The following is a 24,834-nucleotide window of genomic DNA, read 5'->3' on the forward strand; positions in this document are numbered from 1 at the left end:
TCAAAAAAAAAAAAAAAAAAAGCATGAATGAAAAGATTATGACATTGATACTGATGATAAAAATGAAGATTCTGAAAATAATTTGACATACAAAATTTCTAAGAACAAATTATTAAATAATCAACTTGGTAGTAAGAAAAAAAGTTGAGAAATGTTTAGAAAAACTTATATAGGGAAAATAAATAATAATAATAACCAGAAAAATAAGAGACAGCAAAGCAGGGAAGTTAATAAGATTATTATTATTACATGACACCTCCAGGGAGTCCTAAGACTCATCGAGGGAGGGGGACCTACTCTACAACTCTGTCTCCACCACTCAATCCACCAACCAACTGCAACTACACCATCTACTGCACGTCATCACCACTAGTATTTCTACAGACAACCACAACATCCATGCCCACGGCGGGATTCGAAACAGCAGCCTTTTGGCTGGAGAGCGGATACACTAACCACTCGGCCAACCAGGCTGGCCAGATGTCACTGACTAACAATAATAATAAGGAAAGTCAAGCAGAATATAAGAAAAAAGAATATGATGCAATAACTTGCTCATGAAATTTGTGCTTGACAATGGAGTCACCACTTCAAGCTTTCTGGGAGCAACAATTAAGGATGCAATCAAGAAACAGGAAAGAAAAGTAAAAGAGATAGTAGTGTCAAGGAGCAAATGATTTAAGTAACATACTGTATATATGAGAAAAGATATAAAAGAATTGCTGGAAAAAGCAAGGGAGGAGACAGTGAAAATTGTTAGTGTATTATCAAGTGTGATAGCAGTAAGTTATGAAGGAAGGTCATGATACCAAATAATTGATGTGCAAGCTGTGGAAAAGAAAACGGTACAAGTTTCTGGATGAGTGGAGTTTCTCGAGTCTGATGGTAGAAAAGACTGGTATAAGAGGAATGGTGTGCACTTGGATGGATTTGGCATCAGGAGCCTGGAGAAATTTATTGGAAAGACCTAATGCAAAAAATCAGGCAAACTACATATCATCATAGGAGGAATGCTGATAATCTGTAAGTGCAGCTAAGGTATGCAAAGGTGATAGTGATATAAATGTCAGTAAACATGGTTATGAAATTGGTGAAGGGGGGGGGGGTGGCACCTGTATGCACTTGATTTGGACCTTTTTTTTTGAGTATGTGTATGGGACAATAAAGAGAAAGTTGTCAAACTAGGCCAAGCGATAGCGAGCTATATAAAATGCAGGCCAGAAAAGTTACAAGTATTATAGAGAAAGCATAATTGGAGCATGAAAAAGAAATTGGCTGTGTAGGCTAAAGGCAAGCAATCAAAATAATTTTATCATTATGCTGTAAGTTAAGGAAAGAATGATTATGAAAGAATAATGGTAAGTTTTAATACTATAGGAATGGACAGGTTTGAGGTTTAGAAATGCTGCAAGAGTGTTTCAAACACTCTTGTAGATGTCTTCAAACATCTGAGTACTCTAGATGCTCGACGGAAGTGGTGTTTGCACTCCTCAGTGCAAAACCACATGAAGATAGACTTTAGTTCAAGTCTAGTTGCCGACTAGAGGAATTTTTTTCTCCCGCAATGAGGCTTCAGACTCCTTGGAGGTGTCACGAATAATAATAAATAATAATAATAAAGCAATGGGACTGGATGGGATTTCATCACAGATTTTGAGAGAATGTGCTCAAAAACTGACATTTTTGTAGATGTGGCTTTTCAATGAAAGTCTGGCCACTGGAAAGATGCCCAAGCAGTCAGTGGAAGGAAGGTAAGATAGTGCCATTGCATAAGGATAGTAGTAGAATAGAAGCGTCAAATTATATACCAGTTTGTATTTAATCAGTAGTTGTTAAAATTTTAGAGAAATTAGTGAGGGATCATTTATAGCATTGGGTAGATGAGGGTAATGTTATCTGTGAGTTAGCATGGATTTGTTAAGAGGTGCTCTTGTTTTCAAAACTGATTGCCTTTTATAATAAATTGAAGAGAAGTTGATGAGGAAAAGACATATTCTGCCATTTTTTTGGATTTTACAAAGGCATATGACAGGATTCCACATGACAAGTTGATATTTAAGTTGCAGCATATGAGTTTGGATGTCAGGTTAATGAATTGGCTGTCTGATACATATCAGAGAGTTGTGTATGAGGGAGCAGTATCAAGGAAGGTTACAAATGAGATCCCACAAGGCTCAGTACTGGAATCTTTTTTGTTTAACCTTTATATCAATGATATTGTAATTGGATTGTAAGGGGATATTCAGTTGTTTGCAGATGATGTAAAGCTGGGAAGAGTTCTTAATAATTGTGCAGATGTAGTACCTTTCAAGAGAATTTGAATAAACTGGAAAGATGGGCAAATTAATGGGGATTCAGTTTAAATCAACTAATGTCAAGTCTTGAAGTTTAGGATACATCAGTGGAAGGCTGCATATTCTGTTGGAAGAATTGCACTGGAGGAAGTGGGGATAGCAAGGGATCTTGGGGGGGGGGGATGATGATTGATAGAAACATGAAATTCAGGGAACATATTGCAAAGGTGGTAAAAGTAACTCATAGGACTGCTACAATGCTGAGAAGGATGCTGACTAGCAGAGATAAAAGAGCTGACATTCTATTGTATAAAGTCCTGATCAGACCACACCTGGACTATTTTTGCACAAATTTGGTCCCCAGGATTTGAAGAGGATAAATTAACTGTGGAAAGAGTGAAGAGGCAAATAATAAAGATGATATCAGGACTCTACAATGTTAATTATAAGGAAAGACTGAAGACTGCAAAGTCTGGTAGATAAAATGAGAAGTGATATGATGAGACATTCAAACTGTTGAGAAGTAGTTACAGGGTTGACACCGTGGAGTTCTTTCATTTGGTGGAACAGGAGGAAGGAGTCCCTGGAAGTTGCAAAACAAAGTCATGAGCAAGAGGGCGAAGACTGGTTTCTTTGCATGGAGGGGGAGTAGTTGAACTGTGGAATGAGTTCAAGGAATGATATGAGACTGTTTTCTAGGATGCACCTCCACGATGAGTCTTATGACTCCATGGAAGTTGTAAATCATAATAACTTTACAGAATGCAGATGGTATGCCTATGTCAGAAGCAAATGCAATTATTCAAATAATGAGTATTCACTTCACTACAGTCTATGTAGAGATGTTTACATACACTCAATAATAACACAGCAATAGGGACAAATAAGATACCAACATTTATGCTAAAAGAATGTTCAGCTGAAATGGTCCTTGACCTGGTTGTATAATTTGAGCTTTAGCTCAAGAAAGATCCTACAGGAATGGAAAGAATATTCCATTCCTGATGTGTAGAGAGAGGTTATTAGTGATCCAGAAGGATAAGTAACTTTTTTGTATTTTAGTTGATAATATTGGGGGTTAACTTATTGTAGTTTTTGTTTTAAACGGATGTGTGATTGACTGTGTTATTTAGTTTGTAAGTACACCTTATTATTATTTTTTTTTTGTTTATATACGATATAGTAGACATGGCCCCAATGCATAGTAGAACAATGTCAGCAAGACCACATTGTTGGGCGATTTGAATTTGTGGGATTTTGTGCAGTACAGTGTGTGTGTGTGTGAAATGTATTCCTCGAGAAAATTAAAGGATACATGGAAGGAAATTGAAACCGGAGAAAGAGTGTGCATTAATGTTTCAAAAGTGAGTGCCTGTTAAGTAACCAGAATGCAGCAAATGTTAGTCGAGTGGACCATATCAACAATAGGATAGAAAATATCGAAATTAATGTTGAACATGGAAATAAAGAAAATATGTGCTTGAATGTTATCATTCATAGGACAAAGCATGAAATCGAAAAATTGCAGATGCGGCAAGAGTTTAGCAGGTTCAAGAAGAGAAAGACTGAAGTAGTAACAAAGACTGAGTAAACAAAAAAGAAAAACAAGTTAAGGAGAATATTATTTACAGAGACTCAATGATCAGGGGAATACTTAATGAAAATGTGACAAAATTGGGTTTCCCTGGTGCAAAAATTCACAATATTAGTCACACCATCCAAAACTGAAGAGCGACAAGGTGAAGAGTGTCAGTCTTCTGCCATGCTATGATAAAGGAGAACTGAGGAGGAGGGCATTGATAGCTAATGAATCAATACGTAAGTTGTGCAGAAGGAATAATGTAGGATTTGTAGATCTGTATTGATGGAAAAAAAGGATTTATATGATGCTGATGGACTGCATCTGAATGGTTTTGCGTTAGGTGTCGAGAGAGAGAGAGAGAGCTTTGTTCACCAAACATGCTAAAGCGCAAATTCAGAAAAACTTAAGCAATTAGGGTGGAAGCAGGTGAATTTGTGTGAAGCCACTCATGAGACGAGTGAGTCTGAGAATGACCAAGTGCAGAATCTTGTCTCTCAAACAAAAATAATGAAAAGGGTCATGACTTCAGGAAGTAAAGATGGATAGGAGCCTAAACGGATTCTGCAATTTCTATATACTAATGCCTGAAGTATCAAGAACAAGAGGGAAGAGTTTCTTGGCATTAGTTAATTCAAACTCACCAAAAGTTATAGGCATAAGTGAGACTTGGCTAACAGCAGATGATGTAGTTACAGGGATAGAATATGAAGGGTTTAGTATTTTCAGGGAAGATAGAGAAGACAGGATGATAGCAGATGAATTGCAGCCAAAAAGAATAAATAGGTGGGAGGGTGGCTGTTCACATTTGAAGCAGTCTAGTGTGAGATCACGGCCAGTAAGACAAAATATACAGGTGGTTGTTGCTATAAGCCAGGGAGCTCCATGGATGATCTGGAAGACATATCAGGTGATTATTATAGGGCACTTCAACTATGGAGATACAGACTGGAAGGAAGAAAGACCACATGGCAGGAAGGAAATAGAATGAATTTGTATACCTGCTGAAAGATAATTACTTGAAGAAGTTTGTAATGGAGTGGACTAGGGGAGTGAGAGTATTGGACCTGGTCATAGGATCAGAAGAGCTATCCATAACCAAGGTGGCCACTGTCTCTGATTGGTAAAAATGACCATGCAGTCTTGACTTGGGAGACTGTAAAACATGAGGAATATTCTGTCAAGAAGTATATGTGGAACTACAAGTAGGTGATTACGACAAGCTTATGAGGAAGATTAAATCTGTGCCATGGCATAAAACACTGCAAGGCAAAAATATTAAGAGTGTATGGGAGATCATTAAGGGTTATCTAGAGGAAGCAATATTAAATTGTATACCTAAGATAAAGAGGATTAATCAGGTAGGAATAAGATGGATGAGTAATATCAAGCATGAGCTACAGAAGAAGGAAATGCTGTGGATGGTATATAAGGAGAAAGGTGACCAGCAAACTCATGAACAGTACAAGGCTCAGGCACGAAAAGTGACCAGCATGGCAAAATCAGATTACAAGAAGAACTAGCTAAGCAGACCAAAGGAAATCCCAAAGAGTTCTGTCGTTATATGGCAAGTAAGAGGAAGAATGACCATGGAAGATTAACCTTTATGAATGATGATGGTCACGAGGAGACAGAAGCAGATAAAATAGTTGAGTTATTGAATGACCACTTTACAAGGGTATAACATCGAAGTGAAGTTACTGCTTTAACATATGCTCATTTTACAAAGCAGGGTATAAATTCTGGGAATATTAAATGCCTAGTTAGTTTTTGTTTAGCACTGCCAAGAACTAATGCAGCTGTTGAACGTGTTTTTTCATTAATAAATGCGCTCTGGACAGATGAAAAAAAAAACAGACTTAAAATTGACACAGTAAAAGCATTGATCATTGCAAAGACATATTTTAAGAATTTCTCTTGTGCTGAGTTCTATGATCAAATATCAAAAGAAAAAAAAATTCTTGAACAAGTCCATAAATCTGATAAATATTTTTCTAATTAAATATGTTTGTGATTAATAATCCTTTTTAAAGTGAATTTAATGTTAATATATGTTTATAGCAGTATTTAATTTAAAGTGCAACATATATAATAGTTTTATTTCTGGTTTTCTTAATTTTTAACATGTATTAGAAACACATGGGTTTTTTTTTTACATAAAAATTTAAGAATGTCCCAGATGTTAGTAAAACATTATGGGAACCTTACCTATGAGGAGAGTTTAAGGGTGTGTGGATTGCAGAAGTTACTTGATAGGAGAAAAAAGAGGGGATATGATAATAATATTTAAGTTGCTTAAAGGATTTTATAGGATAGATGCAGGGGAAATGTTTCAACACTTGGCTAGAGGGGCAGAACAAGAGGTTATCCCTGGAAGTTGAATAAAGGTGTGGTTAGTAGGGGTATGTGGACTGGATTTTTTGCTTGGAGAGTTGTGAAGAGTGGAATGGGTTGCCAAATTCAGTTGTGAGAACTTTGTTAATGGGTCCAAGGAGAGGTATGATAGATTGTATGGATAATTTGGGTCTTTCGTAATGAGTCTTCGGACTCCATGGAAGCTCCCATACAATAATAATAATATACAATAGTCCTGTGATACAAGAGTGGTGAAAACTGATGTGTCTAACTACCAATTATCAATATCTCTGGAGTGGTGGTGAAGATTTTAGAGATTAGTAAAAAAGTGCATATAGAAATGAGTTAACAGATAAGCTATATTTTGCAAGAAACAGCATAGGTTTATTAAAGGAAGCTCGTGTGAGCAATATACTCACATTTCATAATGATGTTACGGCTGAGTTAGATAAAGGGAATGAATGCACCATCTATGATACTGTTGGACTCTAATAAGACATTTGATAGGATATTACACAAAAGGCTATTACATAAATTAAAGGATATGGGATTAAAATATGAACTATTGACTTAATCTTTAAAAAAGGTATCTGTGGCACAGTTATAGACAACTTATTATGCGATAACCACAGTAATTAACTTTAATGAAAGTGCAGATATTTCATATTGAAAATAACAGTATACTATTAACGTGTAAAAACAAGCAAATCAAAGAACAGGAATACAAGGCACATAGAACGATCAGTTTACCAATTAAAAATGGTTGCCACAAGCTAGAAATTAATATATTAATAAATAATATTAAAACTATTTTTGATGTTTACATAAATTAAGAATCTACCAAACTTTTGGGAGAGGGGTACAATTGTTCCAATTCAGGTTAGGCCAATGTAAAAGGGCTTCACAACTTTCTTTGAAAAGGTATTCATATTTAAAACTGCTTCTGTGGAGATGACGAGCTTCATCCCACCAGATACTTTGTTTAATGTCAATTAATGAACATCGATATTACACTGAATACATCAAACTTCAAAAGCCTGGTCTTGCACAGCACAGCACAGTATTAACACTAAACACCGGTGGGATGAAGCTCGTCTTATTGTTCTTATTACGTGACACCTCCAGGAAGTACAAAGACTCATCGAGGAGAGGTACTTACACTACAACTCTCTGTCTCCACCACTCATCCACAACTACAGTGCACCTTATCATCTACGCCATAGGTTCCCAAAGTGGGCAGTACTGCTCCACAGTGGTCGCTGAAGCTTTCTGGGGGGGGGGCTATAGTGGGATCAGAAGCATTTTGGGGCATTCAGGCAGTCTAGGGGTCGGTGGCTCTTTATAGAAGAAATTAATAATATATATTTAAAAATGAATTATTTTCGTGATTTTGCGATTAGATAATCGTTTAAAATTTAAATATTGCATTTTAATTCATCTTATGCCCGTCTTACATGATCAATTTTTTTAATCAATTTTCTATGTCAATGAGAAAATAGAGCATGTATATATGTGTGTATAATAGGTTATTATTATTATTATTTGACACCTCCAGGGGGGTCCAAAGACTCATCGAGGGAGAGTGTGCCAAAAGCATCGAACGATTGGTCCCCTTTTCCCTTCCAACTACTAACCATGCTCAAACTTACTTAACTGAGCCATTAGTGGCAGAGGCTCTACCAATCGACCAACCTTTGCCGGCAATTATTATTATTATTATTATTCAGGCCTCCATGGAGTCAAAAGACTCATCGTGGGAGGTCCTTCCTAAGAACATAAAGTCTGTCAAGACTCATCGAGGGGAGGCCCCCCCCCCAAGAAACACACAAAGTTTATCATACCACCCCTTAAACTCATTGACCGTTCTCGCTCTCACCACTCCATCAGGCAATGCATTCCACGGTTCAACCACCCTCCATGCAAAGAAACCACTCCTCACCCTCTTGCTCACAGTTTCCTTTCGTAACTTCCAGGGATGGCCTCTTGTCATCACTCCCTCCTGCTGTTCAACCAAGCAAAAGTACTCCCCAGTGTCAACCCTGTAACCACCTCTCAACAGTTTAAAAGTCTCAATCATATCACCTCACCTTCTTCTATCCACCAAACTCTGCAGTCCACATTCCCTCAGCCAATCCTCATAACCAAAATTGTACGGTCCTGAAACCATCTTTGTCATCCATGTTTACAGTAGCAACTATATTCGTTATATTTCATTTCAAAATATACATAAAATATATAAAGCCACTTTTCTAATTGATTTGTACAAAAATAAACCCAATTTTATATAATTTAATATTACAAGTAAAAATAATAATGGCAAGAAAGAAATAAAATCGTAAATTTTAGTTAGCCTAGTTAGTACTAACTTGTATTGCTAACTAGAGGGAAAAAACAAAGCAAATATTAGTATAATAATAATATTTGGTTGCATATCAAGTGTTGATCAATTTTATTATTAAACTGGTTCAGTTTAATAATAAAATTGATCAACACTTGATCTGCAACCAAATATTATTATTATACTAATTTATGATCAAGAAAATACCTTCATGATGAAAAGCAAATATTATTCGAAACTCATTATACTGTTTTCTGTGGTTATGTTTTGGAGGTTTGTTTATATCTTGTGTAATTATTTTATTTATTAATTATTATTTATAATTATTTGGACAATGTCATGGTCGGACGAACAAAATGTGCTTGCGTGCAAAATAAAAGATTGAACGTGTCATACAGGATATTTTAACTTCTATTTTTTATATACTTAAAAAATGTATTCATTTTTTGATTTTGTAAAAATTGATCATGCCATACAGGCTTTAGTTATCCACGCAGCAGCCGAGTCTTAACTAGTAGTATGTCGGTCAACTATTACGTAGGTAATTCACTCAATTCAGCATGTTTTGACAGGAATATGGTGCTTGCAGTGACTTGCTCAAAGCACGAGTACGGTGGTATCGCAAACAAGTCAATGAATGCAAGACGATTCGGGCTAGATTTCAAATCTATAAATACCAGTGGTTTAGGAATAAGTTTCATTATTTTTTGTGTGCTTTGCCAACAATCATCAGTCGAAAGTGTGATAGATAAGTGGAGTCATACAAAGTGTAAATTAAATCTTTTATTTTGTGAATATTTTTGCAAATTTTATTACTTCATTATGTTCTGAATATAAGAAGAAATGTCGACAGTACAGTATTGAGTATTTGAAATATGGTTTTATTCAGTCTCCTACGAACCAATTATTACCCATGTGCTTGATTTGTCAAAAAGTGTTTTCAAATGAAGCCTTCTAGGCTACAAGAACATTTGACTAAACTGCATGCTGACAAAAAGGATAAAGATTTGTCCTATTTTCAAGTACTAGAAGAAAAATATTTTAAACGTCTTACGTCGTCCACTAAACAAGATAATGACGGATTACAAGCTTCTTATACATATTTCATTATTAATCACAAAAGCGGGAAAACCACACACAATTGGCAAGGAATTAATCTGGCTGGCAGTAAAAGAAGTAATAAACACTGTGCTTCATAAGCCAGCGTCAGATATCATTAGGAAAATTCCTTTGAGCAATAATTCAGTGCAAGGAAGAATCGATGAAATGGCTGAAGATGAAGAAAAATCATTGTGCGATTATTTGAAGACATGCCAATTTTCAATTCAACTCGATGAATCAACTCTCCCAAATAATGAACCACTACTCTTATCATACATACGATTCATAAAAGAAGAAAAAGTTTGTCAAGAATTATTATTTGCTAAAAACTTGGAAGCAGATAAAAAGGGAGAATCTATGTTTAATATCATGAATAAGTTTTTTCAAGAGAAAGATATTCCTATTCGTAATATTTTGTCTGCTGCTACTGATGGTGCTCTAGCAATGACAGGGCACCACAAGGGTTTCATAGTGCATTTGAAACAAGCAGTACAAAATGTATTCGCTATACATTGTGTTCTTCATCGTCAACATTTGGTTGCAAAAAATTTAAGTGAACGCCTGCACATGTCGCTCCATTACGTTATTAGAGTAATCAACAAGATTAGAAGCAATTCATCGAGTGACAGATTGTTTAGCCAACTTTGTAGTGAAAACGATGAAGATTTCAATCATTTGCTGCTTCACACAGAAATTAGGTGGCTTTCAAAAGACATTTGTCTGAATCGATTTTACAATTTGTTTGATTCAGTACTAGAGTTCCTAGAAAACAGAGACGACGGATTGCGGGCCAACCTGATTACATCCAAAAATGACATCGCTTATTTGACAGACCTCTATAAAATATTTAATGAAGTCAATCTACAACTACAAGGTGATGAATTGAATTAAAACAAAAAACGTTATTGCCGCTTTTGTAGGGAAACTTCTTCTGTTCAAGCGGAATATGAGCTGAGGGGAATATAGCCACTTTTCAAATTTAGCAGCAGTGTCTCTCAAAAAGGAAGATTTACTTACATACTGCCAACACTTGGAGGTTCTCCATGCTGATTTCAATGAGCGATTCAAGGATATTCTAAACATGAACATGCCAAATTGGGTTCTAGATCCTTTCTCACATGTAAGCACAGCAGGATCATCAAATTTAGAAGTGGAACTCATAGAACTCACAACAAATGAAGAACTAAAAATAAAATTCAAAACTGGATACCAAGAGTTCTGGCTTCAAAAATCAATACCGACACTGTACCCTGGATTATGGGAAAGAGTGCAGAAATTTTTAATTGCATTTCCATCTTCTTATTTGGCAGAGTGTGGGTTTAGAGCTGTAGTGAATTTACTATCTAAGAAAAGGGACCGATTGCATATAACTGGGCATGGTGATTTATGACTGTTTTTAACGAAAGTTGAACCCGATATTAACAAACTTTTAAAAATTCACCAGGCTCATCCTTCACATTGATTTGTTATTTTTTCTTTGTATTTTTACTTTGTAAGTTTGAAATAAACATTTTAATACATTTGATGGTGTTTTAATTATTACAATAAGATTCTTAGTAATGTAATGCAATCTCTTAATATGTATTCCGAATTTTCATATTTAAACCATTATATGAAACTTCACATTAATTTGCATTTTTGAAAATTATGGAGACAACTACCGTGTTTGAATAAAAACTTTAGTTTAATATAACTAAAATCTACATTCGACGTTTCGACCTTTATGTCAAGGTCATCTTCTGGAGCATACGATTTTAGTTATATTAAACTTTAGTTTAATATAACTAAAATCTACATTCGACGTTTCGACCTTTATGTCAAGTTCTGGAGCATACAACTATGCACAGAAAACAAGCTACACTACAATCAAACTGGTTTGTTAAAGACACTAACCAACCGCTACAACAATTGTTGGCCTGACTTCTGGTGAAAAAAAAATAAAAATAATAAAAAATAAATAAAATAAAAAAATTATACATCAACGCTAGAGTCCTATTATTGGTGTTATCTGTTGGTTGTAGAAATACATTGGGCACAACAACAAGTATCTATCTATATACATATATTAACATCGTGTAGATTCCAGCCAGTTGGTATGGAATGGTTTCTAATACTAGCTGAAGATTGGCTAGAGTCCTGACTTATGCTGGATCTTATATATTAGGTAGGCTGAATGTGTGCCATCCAGATCCTTGGAATTTTCATGCCATCTTTGTTGTTGATATTTGGGTGGTTTATCAGGATTTTGCAGGCTTCCTTAAATTTCCTTTCGTACCAAGTTTTTGTGTAGTGTAAAGAGCAGGTGCTTTTCCAGTTGATTTGGTGTAAGGCGTTGAGTGCGTGGTCTGAGAGGCCTGCTTCACCATAACGGTTATATTTAATGTGTCTAATGTGTTCTTTCTTGCGTATAGGGATTGTCCGTCCAGTTTCCCCAATGTACGATAAGTTACAGGTGCAGCAGATGCAATAGACTCCAGGATGTGCTAATGGGAGGAGAGGATCCTTAGAGGAGTTGAATATGGTTTTAAGTTTAGTGGGTGGTTTAAAGGTGGCATTGAGGTTAAAATGTTGTAGGATTCTGTTGATTTTTTCCGATAACCCTTTAATGTATGGGATGGCTATGGTTTTACTGTAATCTAGATTCGTTTTTGTTGTTGTTTTATGGAGTATTTTATTAATAGTATTTTTATTATAGCTGTTATTTATGAATGTGTTGCTGATGATTTTTAGTTCTTGTTTCAGGGCTTGCTGGTTAGAGCAAATTGTTGTAGCTCTGTTTTTAAGGGTGTTAATGACTCCATATTTTTGTGATGGGTGGTGGTATGAATTAGCGTGTATGTATTGGCTAGTGCGTGTCAGTTTTCGGTAGATCGTGAAGGATAGACTGCCTGAAGGAAGACGTGTGACTAGTGTGTCTAGGAACCGAAGCGAATTTTGGTTTCTGATTTCGATGGTAAATTGTATGCGTTCGTGTTGTTTGTTCAGGTGGCTAAGGAATGTGTTTAGCATTTGTCGCCCGTGCGGCCAGATCGCGAACACGTTGTCAACGTATCTAAGCCAGACTGTCGGTCTTAGCGTGGCAGAATCAAGAGCCCTTTGCTCAAAGGTTTCCATGTAGAAGTTAGCAATTGGGGGGGAATAGTGGTGAGCCCATGGCTGTACCTTCTTTTTGTAGGTAAAATTTGTTTTGCCACACGAAGCAACCGGACTGTAGTACGTGGGCAAAGAGGGCCGTAATGTCGGGTGAAAATTTGTTCTGTAGTAGGAGAATTGTGTCATTGATGGGGACATTAGTGAAAGGGGCAGAAACGTCGAAACTGACTAATAAGTCGTCTTTGTCAAGTGTTATGTTTTTAATTTTGTTTATAAAGTGTTGTGTGTTTTTTTATATAGGAGGGGGAATGACCTACCAACTCCTTGAGTGTTGCCGCTAATTTCTTGGCTAAGTGGTAATTGGGACTATCTATTCCTTCTGCAATTGGTCGAAGGGGCACATTTTGTTTGTGTATTCACATAATATTCACATTAATTTGTTATTTTTGCTTTGTATTTTTACTTTATAAGTTAGAAATAAACAATTTTGTAATATATTTAATGGTGTTTTAATTATTACAATAAGATTCTTACTAATGCAATGCAATCTCTTAATTGTATTCCAAATTTTCATATTTAAACCATTGTTTGAAACTGTGCATAATGTTATTCGAGCATACATTTTACAATCTTTACATATGGGCTACGTTTCACCAAAATCGGTATAGCAATAACTGTGTTCAAGATGAAGCACATATTGGCCACTTCTTTTTAAAAATTTAACGGCATAAGCAGTAATGTATCATTACATCAAAAATATCAAATTGCTTGAATGCAGAAAACTGTTATAATGGGGGGGGCATTACAAAATGTATGTCTTCTTGCAAAGTGGGGGGGTGGCAAAAAGTTTGGGAACCTATGATCGACACCAATGCCATCTACTGCCCACTACCACCACTAGTATTTTCATAGACAATCATAAACATCCATGCCCTCGGTGGGATTTGAACCTACAGCCTTTTCGCTGGAGAGCGGATACGCTAACCACTTGGCCAACCAGTTCTTCTCCATAGAAGCAGCTTTGAATTTAAATATGAATGCTTTTTCAAAGAAAGTTGTGAAGCCTTTTTACATTGGCCTAACCTGAATTAGAACGATTGTCTCTCTCTCCAAAAAGTTTGGTAGATTCTCATTTTATGTAAACAGCAAAATAGTTTTAATATTATTTATTAATATATTCATTTGTAGCAGCAACTGTTTTTAATTGGTAAACTGATTGTTGTATGTACCTTGTATTCCTGTTCTTTGATTTGCTTGTTTCTACTCACTGATGATGTACTGTTATTTTCAGTATGAAATACTGAACTTTCATTGAAGTTAATAACTGTGGTCATCATGTAATTTGTTGTTTAACTATTGATTTGGATAAGCAGGTGAATGCCAGACAGGTATCAGAAAGTAGTATATAGGGGATGTGAATCTGCCAGATTTAAGGTGACCAGCAGTGCATCTTACTACTCAGCTCTTGGACCACTGTTGTTCAATTTATACATTAATGATACTGGGTAGGACCTGAGAGGAGTGTTTGATTGTTTGCTGATGATGGCAGTGCAATCATGGATACTAATGATATATAGTACTTACAGAATGATTTGAACAGGATGGAACTGTTCAAATGATAATGGCTGTCAACTAAGTGTTAGTTAAGTGTAAAGTAATGAAATCTAGCATAATGAGATTTCCAACAACATACTACATTAATGGGAATATGCTCAGAGAAACTGATAAGGCTAGGGATCTTGAGTGTAATGCATAGGAAGTTTTCAAAGGTCTCATAGCAAAAACTGCAAATACAAGTTAGAGGATAATTGCTATGCTGACATGTAAGGATAAGAAAGTCATCCTGCTTCTTTACCTAGGTTAATGTGTGCAGATTTCATCTCTTGGTTTCCAAAATAATGGAATCAAAGAAGATGGTGCAAAGGAAAACGTTAAAGATGGTGGACTGTGGATTATGAGGACAGATTGATGATTTGTCAACTGCAGCCACTAGCAAAAGGAAAAGGAGGGATGATATGACAGAGACCTGCAAACCTCTGAAAGGTGAGGAAAGAAAAAGAGGCATCCATTTAAGATGAAAAAAAAATTAAGGGGGTTAGAGCTAGATTTTTTTCCTTAGAGCACTGAGTTAGTACAACAGTTTGCCTGTTCAAGTGGCAAATGCATTTAGTGTGAATGAGTTTAAAAAGATATGAAAGCTGGTGTGAATGTTGTATGGCTTCCCCTGGATATATCTGATAATAATTGTATATTTGAGTCTACAGTGCAGTTCTGAAAGCTGCTTGACTTATTCTTTTTAAACTTTTGTACAAATGTTCCCTTTTAATGTGATATTTATAGTAAAGGATCACTTCACTGGCTTCTACAGAAAAAATAAAACTAATGAATTATTATTCCTTGGTTCAGTCCATTCATTATGGACTACTGGTGTATAAAGTAATGTATATCGGAATGAAATAGAGCTTTTATAACATATTCTAGCTTTACTTAGAACATGGTGTAGACAATATATCAAAATCAATACCCATATGTAAAATGAAAAACATTATTATTAGTGTCAGACCTCCATGCTGTCGAAAGTCCAATCATGTAAGAACTACACACTACAAATAATAATCATAGAACTGTGAGTTAAACCCATCCACAGTTTCTGCACTCACCAACCATTCTAGAAAGCACAGAATTGCTTCCTGTAATTTTGTTTTTAACAGGATATTATTAACAGGTAATTATAATTATCTTACCAACTTATAATCTCAATCATGTCCACCCTATCTTCCTTCTATTCACTAGGCTCTGTAATTTTCATTCCCAAGACCAACTTGGTCAATCATCTATGAACCATCTCATCATCCTTTTGAAAACCAGGCAACCAAATCTGTACACAGTAATCCATATATGCGACCTTGTACAATGGAATCAAAACATCCCTACTTATACATGTCAGTGTTATCCAGCTCATTCCCATAATTGTTTTATTCACAGCTGGATAGGCCTCACAAATATCAATACACATGCAGTATATCCCCACAATTGGTGACTATGGGGACATGTGAAAACATACTCCTACGATTCCAACTAGGAAGCATAAAATTATCTTTTGTGCTTTTACGAACAAACACGGCAGGCTGGAGGTCGCTAAGCGAATCTTGCCCAAAATTTGAGATAAAATCATACCCAGTTTGTCATGGGGAAAAAAAAAGTTTTGAAACGTTTCTGTTATTGCAGTTATTTACTTATCAGATTCGATATTAGATCTTCCCATCATTTAGACATCTAAAATAATATCGGTGCAGGTGGATTATTCCTTTAAAATTTCAAAATTTTTTGTATCAAGCGATAACTTACCTCTTATACCGTTAAAAATTGAAGATAAAGCCATTTTTACAATATCACACCTTCTTTAGTGAACTAAATAAAACAAATCAACTGACACCATCCCTGGCGATTGTAGTAGATGCTAATACCACCATCTAGCGGCGCCTTTTTAAAACTGGTTTCGTTTTCTGCTACTCTAACGTGCACATGTAACGTTAATATTACATCGTGAGAAGTGCATACTATACATCAGATTATGTGGCGGTCTGTGCGGAAAATATATTTTCCCAACTCTTTTGTAAGCGACTAAAATATATGATTATTAGTTAGTTTGGAAACTATTCTGTTTGTTTTTAGCAAACTGATTGTGCAATAATTACAATGATTGCCTTCGCCGATATTTTAGGCTTACCTAGGGGTATTGTAAATTCGTTACCGAAAAACTACAATCCTTAACACATCTTTAACTTTTGAGTGTAACCGTGTTTAGTCTATCTTGATATTTAGGCATCTTTGTTTTTCAAAAAAAACAAAAAAACTTTCGATAGTTTGAGTAGTGAAAGTCAGAGTGTGAAAAATTTGGCCGCTATTTAAACTAGATCTAGGCCAAGTTTATTTCTAGTTTAAGTATCAGTCAAAGCTTTAAAAATAATTGTTAAAAAACGTTTGCATTACTGAACCCAAAGTTGCAAGCCTCGTTAATTTCTCTTATCTAGACTGGTGAAGGAGTTATATCCAGTGCTGTGTCGAGAAAACTAAATACTGGAACTTTAGTTTCAGTAATTTAGATTGTTTTAATTTATTTAGCCCTTCAAATGGTGAATTTGATTCACATTGCATATATGTATATATATTTTTAAATAACGAACTTGATTTTTGTTTCCCAGTTCCACCTTGCTGATTCTTATGACATTCTTTTATACATTAGAGTAACTTACTGTGGTAGTATATCATTATGGAGATATCTGCCTATTTAGAAAGCAGTGCATCCTGACTTCCTTATATATACATGATAAGCAATATCATACAACCTGGCCATGCCACTTAAAAATATATTGATGCATGTATACAACAGCTGCTTCTTTCTGAATGGAAAAATGAACAATACATGTTATGTGGTAGTGCACTATAGGAGATGAGAAAACCCAGTGCAGATAAGAAAGCATTGTCAAGTTTAAAAAAATGAAAATTACAATCAACAATACAAAAAACACTGTAATAATAATGTACAATAACATTAAGAAAATAGACAACATTAATAAACATTATTATTACATGACACTTCCAGCCAGTCCAAGGACTCATAATTATTGTTACTTGACGATTCCAAGGACTAGCTGTGGAGGGCATTCGACTCCACTCTATGCAACTCGATGTCTCTCCTACTTATTTCTCCACTTACTACCACTAAAAGACAATGGGATCCATGCCTAATACTGCCAGTAGTATTTTTTGTCTGTAAATTACATTAAAAAATAACACAAAGCAAACATGCAGAACCACATGTTATTATAACACCACATCCACTTATAAAATGAAAAGAACTAATGCATCAAGTACTAACCAAACACTTCAAGATATTTATTTTGAGACAAGATATGTAAAATATCAAGAGAATCCAGAGTGGGACATTGATAACAACAGCCAAAGAAATAGACAAACTTTCAGTGAAGAAAATTCATGCAATATCATCAACATCAGGTGCAAATATTAACAAAAAGAAGAATACAAAAAAAGCACACAAGTGAAGAAATGTCCTCAAGATCAATAGCAATAACTAGTGCAAGAGAAACAAAAGAACATACAGAGTACGATAAGTCTCGGGTTATGCAGATATAAAAAGGTAAAGGTTTTTTCTTTTTAAAAAAAAAAAAAACATTTTTTTTAACTGTTTGCATGTAATTTATTGAAGTTACAGCAGAAAAATAAAATTACAAACATAAAAAAATAAAAAAACATATTAAGCACTAAAGAGAACAACATATGTAAATGAAAAATGACAAACAATACATTACCAAATGCCTTTGGCCCTTGAAAGCTAACTTGATCTTTAAAAGTCATTGAAATCAGCATCACAAATTCACAAACAAGAGCACCCATAGCAATGCCAAAACGCCAGTACCAGAAATGCAGGTATCAAGAACCAACAGAAGCTATCAGACAACTCTGGCCTGCAGCCTTTGAAAGCTTACCTGACCTCTAGGAGTCAGCAAAATCAACCTGTCATCCTTCCAGACAAGAAAATGTTCACACCAGTACTCAAAAGCCATTACCACAAAGTTGAGTATACCAAAAACCACCAATACACACTACTAGACAACAACTTTGGTACCATAAATGCAGTATCAGAAACACTAGCATCAAGAATTGGGAGTGAAGGAAAATTCGTAACACCACCTACATACTCAAAATTCTCCATGGACCATTACCAGCATGAAAAACAAATCACCAATAACATTACTTCTGGTGATGCAATTCATGTGATATGTGAAATTCCAAAGCAGGTGATTATGACAAGCTGAGGAGTCAGCTTTCAGCAGAGCCATGCTTATGAATTTGAAGCAGAAAGGTGGTGGTGCATGAAAGGTGGCCAAGGGGTGTTTGAAGAAAGCAGTATCTGAATGTATACCTAGATTCAGAAGGATAAATCAGTTAGGGGTTAGATGGGTGAATAGCTTCATTAAGCAGGAGTTGCACACACACAGAAAAAAAAAAGGTTATGGAAGGATTACAAAGAAAAAGTACATTTACTGATAGGAGAATAGAGGCTGAAGAATTGAGGTGCTTAAAATATTGCAGAACCTCAATACGAACACAGCCATGGGATTAAATGGCATATTGGTCCATTTCTTAAGAGAATGTGCAAAGGAATTATCGGCCCCTCTGACCATTAAGCAGGAGTCTTTAGTTTAAGCTTCAGTTCTAGGAAAGTGCCAATGGAGTGGAAAGAGGGTAAAATAGTCCCACTGTATAAAGGAAGTTACAAGACACACAAGTAGCAAATTTTAGGCCAATCAGCATATTTGAAAAATTGGTGAAAGACAGAATTCAGGACTGGGTAGATAGGAATATGACTCTGTAAGGGACAACATGGTTTTGTAAAAGATAGGCCTTGCCTTAGTAATTTGCTTACTTTTCAGAATCAAGTGACAGTGGAGTTGGATAAGGGAAATGGCTACCCAGTGATATTGCTAGACTTTGCAAAAGCATTTGACAAGATTCCACACAGAACTCAGTTGCATAAATTGGAACAAATGGGGATGAATATGAATGTGGTGATTTGGATTAGAGGGTATCTGATGGACAGATATCAAAGAGTGGTTTATGGAGGAGTTGTGTTCAGGAGAAAGCAAGTAACCAATGGTGTGCCACAGGGCTCAGTACTTGGTCCTATGTTGTTAAATTTGTTAAAAATTATATAGGAAATGATTTGACAAGAAATATGCAGTTGTTGGTTTATGATGCTAAACTGGGAAGAGTAGGCTTCAATGGTAAATGAAGGTGATCCAGAAGTAATACATTTCGGGAAGGGATCAGAAGCTGTATACTATATTGATGGGACTGAACTGCAGGAAAGTGATGAGGCCAGGGACTTGGGGTGGGGGGGGGTGAGGTGATTGTGGACAGTTTAAAGGACATTTTGGAGGTAACCAAAACAGCACATCAGATTACATGGTTGTTGAAGAATACTAACAAGCAGGGATAGAGAGGTTATTTTTCCCCTAATATTAGGCTTCAATAACGTCACATCTGGACTACTGCACACAGATCTGGATTCCATGGAAATGAAGTTGTTTGAGGATCCAGAGGCGAGTGACAAAGATTGTGGCAGGTCTGTGGAATGCTCCCTATATGAGAATAGATTGATGGTCTGCAGGCTTCAAAAATTAGCTGGCAGGCAAAAATGAGGAGACATGATAGAAGTATTTAAGTTATTAAAAAGGTTTCATAGAATTGGCTCTGAAGAATTTTTTATTCCATGGGAAAAAGGGAGAGAACAAGGGATCATGTTGGAGGCTTATTGGATTGTATACAGCACTCAGAAAGGATTAAAACAGAATTTAATACTTCCTATATTTCGTCTCAGTCACTGAGATATCTTCAGGGATTACAAAAAAACTAATGTAACATAAACACAAATACCACACAATACTAAGCCCAACCACGTGGGTGACACTAAAGTCCTATCTAGGTGGAGCACCCTCTAAGGGCAGTTGTAGGTGGCCCGAAATGTAAGGTGGGATCTCTGATGTAAGTGTTTCCCAAATCTTAGGAAGCTTAATGCAACTGTATTTATTAAGATTTGGTTGATTTCTGAGAGCTGCTGCTGCTGATTCCAAAAAGAGTCTCTCTTTTTTCAATTTGCTGTGGTGGAACATGGTGGTTTTTTTTTTCATGAGATCCTGTGGGTTGTATCCAAGACATGGTCATCCAGGCCTGACTGACCATAGTTGTGGTTGCAGATGTATGACTTGTGTTCCTCCAGGCTGATCTGCCTGTCTCTCCAAAGTATGCCAGCTTACAGGAACAGGGTACTTTATAAACTTTAGGCACTGAGAGAGGAGGGAGCTGATCTTTTGTCAAACGAATAAGGGTAGCAAGTATGTGGTGGGGCTTAAATGCTGTGTGTAGGTTATACTTTTTTAAAAAATCTTGGTTATTTTTTTGAAAAATGAGCCATAGACTCAACCCCTCTCAAACCTTCTATCTGGCTAAGATATGTAGATGATGCATTCTTCATTTGGCCTCATGGCCCAGACACATTAGACTCCTTTCTCAGTCACCTCAATAGCCTACATCCAAGAATCCAGTTTACGATGGAAAAGGAAAAGAACAATTGTTTACCCTTCCTAGACACCTTAGTAACATGCCTTCCTAATGGTAACCTTTCCTTCATTGTATATAGAAAACCCACGCACACAGGCAGATACATTCACAAACTCTCCCACCACCATCCTGCTCAACAATATGGCATTATTAAAACTCTAACCAAGAGAGCCCACAATCTTTTTTTCCAGTGGAACTGCCCGTACAACTGAACTTGACCACATACACAACACTTTCCTGTCCAATGGCTGCAGTGATCACAGTATCAAAAAAATAATCAGTTCCTCCCCCCATTCCCCGGTCTTCTCTTCAGAAAGAGGTTAAAAATGCCATCACCATACCCTACATCCGTGGCACATCCGAAAAAATAGCCAAGAATTTAAAAAAGTATAACCTACATATATATGTAGATAGCAATAAACTTCATAACTTCTTATTTTAATTTGTAATGAGTAATTCTGGAAAACCAAGAAAGTTAAAGCACCAAAGAAAAAAAGAAAAAAAATTAGATTATAAAGATTATGCATTTTGTGATATGATTAAAGATTTTTATATTGTTCTGCATAAAGCAAAACCATAAAAGTGCAGATCTTCACTCAAGCTGTGAAGTATTCTTTAAACTATGATTATGAATAAAAAATAAAACTTAATTTGTAACACATGGAGCCCTTTTTGTTTTTTTTTAAATTTTCAAATTTAAATTTTCAAATTTTCATTAACTTATAAAATTATTGTTTGACAAAAATAATTATCTTGGATCAAGTTTTATGTGAGAACAAAAAAAAATGTATTGTGTGTAAGTAATTACACACAGCTGATTTACACCATGAATGGATTTATGTCATTTGACTATCACTTCCTTTAATATTGATTACTCAGAGGTGCACATATAGTCTTACATTATCCCTGTAAAACAATAAGCTTTCAAAATCTCTTCTATGCAGGAAATGTGGTTAGTTCCAAAGTACATGGATGTCCTATAATTGAAAGCACCTCATCTTCTGAATTAGTTCAGTGGGAAAAAAATAATCGCATCTGGATGAGTGTCTTAAGTGCACAGAAAATAGTGAAAGATTGTAAAAATTAATAAACATTCTTAAATTTGGTGCTCTTACTCCCTAACTACTCTATCACAAAATATCCCATTTACAGAGTCTTTAGTATCTAAGTAAGAAGAAAAAAATTAATATTTTAAGAAATAAACAAAATTAGGGAATTCACCGATCAGTATTGCATGAAATATTAATTTCACTTTATACAGAATAAAAATATTATTTAAAAAAAGCTAAATGAAATCTAATTGAATAAATAATATAGAAAAACATTTTTCTAAATTATGTTTTGCCTTGCATTAATATTTCATATATCATTACAATGTTATTTAAATTTTCTCACAATTAATTTTCCCTGTGATGAATCTTCCTGCAAAGCATGCTGTCCACAATGAATTATATGGGGATGAATTGTACTCGAAGAATTGTGCAGACATGCAATTCTCTATTCCTGTTGGTCAGTGGCCTTCTCAGTATTTCTTCAATCCTCTTGGTTACCTGAATTCACCCTTTGCAATATGTCCCCTAAACTTTACGTTTCTATCGATCATCACCTCACTCAAATCCTTTTGTCTGCACAGTTAATTTCGTCTCATACTCTGATTTTGCTTCCTTTTCCATATAGGGCACCCTTCTGGCCTGTGCTTGCACTTCTCATATGCCTGCTGACCACCTTTCTCTCTGAATTCTTTTCACATTTTTTTTTTCTGTTTAATAATGCTGTTCATCCATTTGACTCCCACTTGATTTATCCTCCTAGCTCTTAGTATGCAGTCTGCTATTACTTCCCTTAAATGCCCATTTAATTGCTGTTTTTCAAGCTATACCATTGCTCCAAGCAGTGTCCTGAGTCCAACAGCTTTCCTTTTGCTTTATATTAACTATACCATTCTGTTAATTCTGGTATATTGACTATACCACTCTTTGTTACCATCTAAACTAACTTTGGCTAACTTACTGCTTAGCTGTCTAACTTTTTTGTACATTCTCACACTCACTCAGCAGTTCCCCCCCCCCCCCCTGCACCACCCAATAGTTCTAGTTTTTCTGATGAACCATAGACTCAGCCCCTCTCAAACCTTGTATCTGGCTAAGATATGTAGATGATGTGTTCTCTATTTGGCCTCATGGCCCAGACACAGTAGACTTCTTCTTCTTCTCACCTAAACAGTCTACATCCAAGAATTCAGTTTATGATGGAAAAGGAAAATAACAATAGTTTACCCTTCCTAGACACCTTAGTAACACGCCTTCCTAATGGTAACCTTTCCTTCACTGTATATAGAAAACCTACTCACTGAGGCAGATACATTCACAAACTCTCCCACCACCATCCCTCTCAACAATATGGCATTATTAAAACTCTAACCAAGAGAGCCCAGAATCTTTGTTCCTGTGGAACCGCCCTTTCAACTGAACTCAACACATACACAACACCTTCCTTTCCAATGGCTATGATTACAGAATTTAAAAAAAAAAAAATCAGTTCCTTCCCCATTGCACCCTTACATCCATGGCACATCAGAAAAAATAGCCAGATCCTTAAAAAAAGTACAACCTCCACATAGCATTTAAGCCCCACCGTAAACTTGCTACCCTTATCTGTTCTACCAAAGATCAGCTCTCTCCTCTCTCAGTGCCTGGAGTTTCTAAAGTACCTTGCTCCTGCGAGCTGGCTTACTTTGGTAGAACAGACTGGTAGATAGGTTGGACAGACTGGTAGATCGGCAACCATCTGCTTAGAAGAACACAAATCATACATCTGCAATCACGGCTGTGGTCAATCTGGCCTTGCAGGCCATGTTTTGGATACAATCCACAGGATCTCATGGAAGAATCACCATGGTCTACCATAGTAAATTCAAAAAAGAAAGACTGTTTCTAGAATCTCTGGCAGCACTCAGAAATCAACTGAATTTAAATAAATACAGTTGCATAAAACTTCCAAAAATTTGGGAAACATTAATATTGTATTGTGTTGTTTTATATAGTATGTGTTACAATAGTTTTTTTGTAATCCCTGAAGATGTCTCAGTGACAGAGATGAAATATTGGAAGCATCAAAATTAATTTTAATCCTTTCTGAGTGCTGTATATATTCCATTAAACTTCCAAAATGATGTCCTCACAACACTTAAGCCTCAACACACCAATCACAGCCCTCCTTTTCAACTTACCTTTCTCATATCATGGCAATTGACTCACTCTTCTATTTTGCTACTTTCAGTAACTCTTTCATGTCCTCCTTTATACCATGCTTGTCTCCTTTCAAATCATTCATTCCTACCAATGCAATCAATCCTTTCACCTTGTCATGCTAGCATTGTTAATCTTTGCACCTGAGAAGCACTATTTCATCACTCTTTGAAGGTGAATCAGTCTTTTTTCCAAGACTGATTCTTCTTTATTCATGCTAATATTCTCTTAAGAATAGATCCCTTTACTGTCTTGCATTAAGTAGTTTGTACTGTTTTACTGTTTTTAAACTTTAGTGATGTTGATTCACTCTTCTATTTTGCTACTTTCAGTAATTCTTTCATGTCCTCCTTTATACCATACTTGTCTCCTTTCAAATCATTCATTCCTACCAATGCAATCAATCCTTTCACCTTGCCATGCTAGCATTGTTAATCTTTGCACCTGAGAAGCACTATTTCATCACTCTTTGAAGGTGAATCAGTCTTTTTTCCAAGACTGATTCTTCTTTATTCATGCTAATATTCTCTTAAGAATAGATCCCTTCACTGTCTTGCATTAAGTAGTTTGTACTGTTTTACTGTTTTTAAACTTTAGTGATGTTTCTGAGTGTATTAAATAATGTAATAATGTTAATATTGATTTCATTCTTGTTAATGGTTATTTTCTAAGATTGAAAAT

General features: G+C 35.7%; 2 protein-coding genes across 7 annotated transcripts in view; one reads left to right on the forward strand and one right to left on the reverse strand.

The window, feature by feature from the left end:
• The window catches only part of mRpL35 (mitochondrial ribosomal protein L35), a 72,934-nt gene extending 56,713 nt beyond the window's left edge, over positions 1-16,221 (reverse strand). For all 5 annotated transcript variants that reach the window (XR_016548301.1, XR_016548302.1, XM_090392342.1 and 2 more), the window contains exon 1: positions 16,109-16,221. Coding sequence is in view for 3 of the 5 variants with exons in the window: in XM_090392342.1 (XP_090248468.1) it covers positions 16,109-16,142 (34 nt within the window). In the remaining 2 variants the exon portion in view is untranslated. The remainder of the gene's footprint in view (positions 1-16,108) is intronic.
• A 23-nt stretch (positions 16,222-16,244) lies between these two features.
• Mitofilin (inner membrane mitochondrial protein mitofilin) overlaps positions 16,245-24,834 on the forward strand; it is a 263,003-nt gene continuing 254,413 nt past the window's right edge. The window contains exon 1 of one of the 2 annotated variants that reach the window (XM_090392343.1): positions 16,245-16,376. In XM_090392343.1, coding sequence (XP_090248469.1) covers positions 16,335-16,376 — 42 coding nt within the window. In that variant the 5' untranslated portion in view covers positions 16,245-16,334. Of the gene's footprint in view, positions 16,377-17,764; positions 17,922-24,834 lie in introns of those variants that run through there. The other variant, XM_090392344.1, reaches the window with a different exon arrangement.

This window comes from Typopeltis vanoorti, chromosome 5 (assembly GCF_054136105.1).
Source record: "Typopeltis vanoorti isolate ZY-2024b chromosome 5, IOZ_Tvanoo_1.0, whole genome shotgun sequence".
Taxonomy (NCBI): domain Eukaryota; kingdom Metazoa; phylum Arthropoda; class Arachnida; order Uropygi; family Thelyphonidae; genus Typopeltis; species Typopeltis vanoorti.